General features: G+C 61.6%; 2 protein-coding genes across 2 annotated transcripts in view; one reads left to right on the top strand and one right to left on the bottom strand.

Annotated features, from left to right (window-relative positions):
- Positions 1–232, top strand: part of VDBG_04568 (eukaryotic ribosome biogenesis protein) — a gene marked incomplete at both ends in the record, with an annotated part of 2374 nt that extends 2142 nt beyond the window's left edge. Inside the window, one exon of the mRNA XM_003004916.1 lies at positions 48–232. Within this exon, the coding sequence (XP_003004962.1) occupies positions 48–232 (185 nt within the window). The remainder of the gene's footprint in view (positions 1–47) is intronic.
- Positions 233–814: 582 nt separating this feature from the next.
- VDBG_04569 (lipolytic enzyme) overlaps positions 815–2058 on the bottom strand; it is a gene marked incomplete at both ends in the record, with an annotated part of 1626 nt that continues 382 nt past the window's right edge. The window contains 2 exons of the mRNA XM_003004917.1: positions 815–954; positions 1159–1970. Coding sequence (XP_003004963.1) covers positions 815–954; positions 1159–1970 — 952 coding nt within the window. The remainder of the gene's footprint in view (positions 955–1158; positions 1971–2058) is intronic.

Raw genomic sequence — 2058 nt, forward strand, 5'->3', positions numbered from 1 at the left:
CACCGCGGCGGCCTGCTGCTGTTCGCCGACGCGTCCGACGACGGCAGCCTGCAGATCTTCCACGGCAAGGTCGTCAGCCGACCTCATGGAGAACCCCACCATTGTGCCCGTCAAGATGCTCAAGGGCCACAAGGTCGTCGCCAAGCTCGGCGTCATGGACGTCGACTGGCACCCCACCGAGCCGTGGTGCGTGTCCGCCGGTGCCGACGGCACGTGTATGCTTTGGACGTAGTGCCCCGAACGCATGGCATCAGGTCATCTTGCACGACTGACAGTCAAGAGCAAGTTGGCCGGAGACGACTGTTTCACAAGAGGAAAAGTGCATTGGGAGGGGGGGGGCACGGGGCTACAGAGTTTGTGTGAGAGTAACTTCCATCAAGTTCAGCGCGGCGTTTCTTTTTTTGGGGGGGGGGGACAAATAAAAATTCTGTTTTCGAGAGGCAGTAGGATTATACTTTTTTTTCCTTCTTCTTCATATCATCTTGTCACACTGTCTTTTCGCGTTCCCTCGTCTTCTTTGGCAAGGGAGACGGGAAGAGACGAAGGGGATAGGATAGAATTGCTGGAATTTATACAAGAAAATTCTTCTTCCTCACCGCTGCTTTTTCTCTCACCAATACGACGAAGAGAAGCAAGCCACGTCGACTTCGTGACGCGACCGTGGGGTTACAAATGCACATACAAATGCACATACAAATGCACAATCGGACCTTTCGCTGGCCGCGTCTTGGTGAGCACGACAAACGCCATTGGTCAAAAAGATGCCGCGCGGTTCGTTCCCATACATCCCGACGCCCTAGTAAGAAACACACCGTCAAGCAAGTGGCTCTGCGACGTAATGATAAAGTGGCGCGCTTCGCATCATGGCGACTGCCGTTCGGAGCGAGAGGACATGAGCATAGGATGTGCAAGAATCAAAGCGTATGCAGACCTTCGTCCTGACCTTGACTCGTACTGCCCGAGATGAGGTAGTGAGACGCTGGAGGGGATGACTGTTTTCGTCCTTTCTACCTAATGCTGCCCGAGCTCTGAGCCCTCCTGTCCCTCCTTTCTCTCCTCCAACCTCAGACATGGAAATCCCAACTCGACTGCCGCCGAAACGGTGCAGAGCCCGCCCCGGTGCCGAAAAAAGAAATCACTTCCTCCAGCCAGACGTACCCGCCGAAGCCGCCGCGAGCAGAGCGAGATCGAACCCGTCCGCCATGGCCTGATAGCCAGCCGGGTTCAAGTGGAGGTGGTCACCCTCGTCATACGCCGCCGCCAGCTGGTCGGGCGCCGACGGGTCGCGGACCATCTCGTCAAAGTCGACGACGGCATCAAAGACGCCGCTGGTGCGGATCCAGGCGTTGACGCCTGGCGCGCGGCCTCGCGCTCGGGCGTCCCGTACGCCTGACCCTCGCCCGTCATGGGCGTCAGCGTGGCGCCCCAGACGGTGATGCCCTTTCGGCGGATGCGGTACGCCATCTGGGCGTAGGCCTGCTCGAGGCGGCCGGCCGTGAGGGTCAGGGCCGCCTCGTGAGGCCGTCGTGCCAATGTCGTTGATGCCGATGAAGAGGAGGGCGTAGCGCACGCCGCTGTGGGCGAGGACGTCGCGGTCGATGCGCCCGAGGGCCGCAGGGCCGAGGCCGTCGTTGAGCACGCGGTTGCCGCCGGCGGCCTGGTTGAGGATGGCGACCTGGCTCGTGGCCGGGTCGAGCTGGAGGCGCGCCAGCAGGCGGTCGGGCCAGCGGTTGTTGGCGTTTGTCGTCGAGCCGCGGCCGTCGGTGAGCGAGTCGCCGACAATGGCGAACGTCGAGGCCCCCTTGTAGAGGCGCGCCTCGAGCGCCGAGATGAGGAACCAGTGGTCGGTACGGACAGGTGACGGCAGCTCCGCGTCCGAAACGTGGTTGCCGTGCGCGAGCCAGGACGACGTGCGACTGCCCGGGTGTGACGTGATGGCGTTGGTCGTCTGGCCGGCGGCGAGGTAGATGCTGATGGCCAGGATCGATTCGGCCTCGACCTCGAGCGTGGTGGGGTCCGACACGTAGAGGGCGCCGGGCGGCACGACGAACGACGTTG

Source organism: Verticillium alfalfae, genomic scaffold (genome assembly GCF_000150825.1).
Source record: "Verticillium alfalfae VaMs.102 supercont1.5 genomic scaffold, whole genome shotgun sequence".
Lineage (NCBI taxonomy): Eukaryota > Fungi > Ascomycota > Sordariomycetes > Glomerellales > Plectosphaerellaceae > Verticillium > Verticillium alfalfae.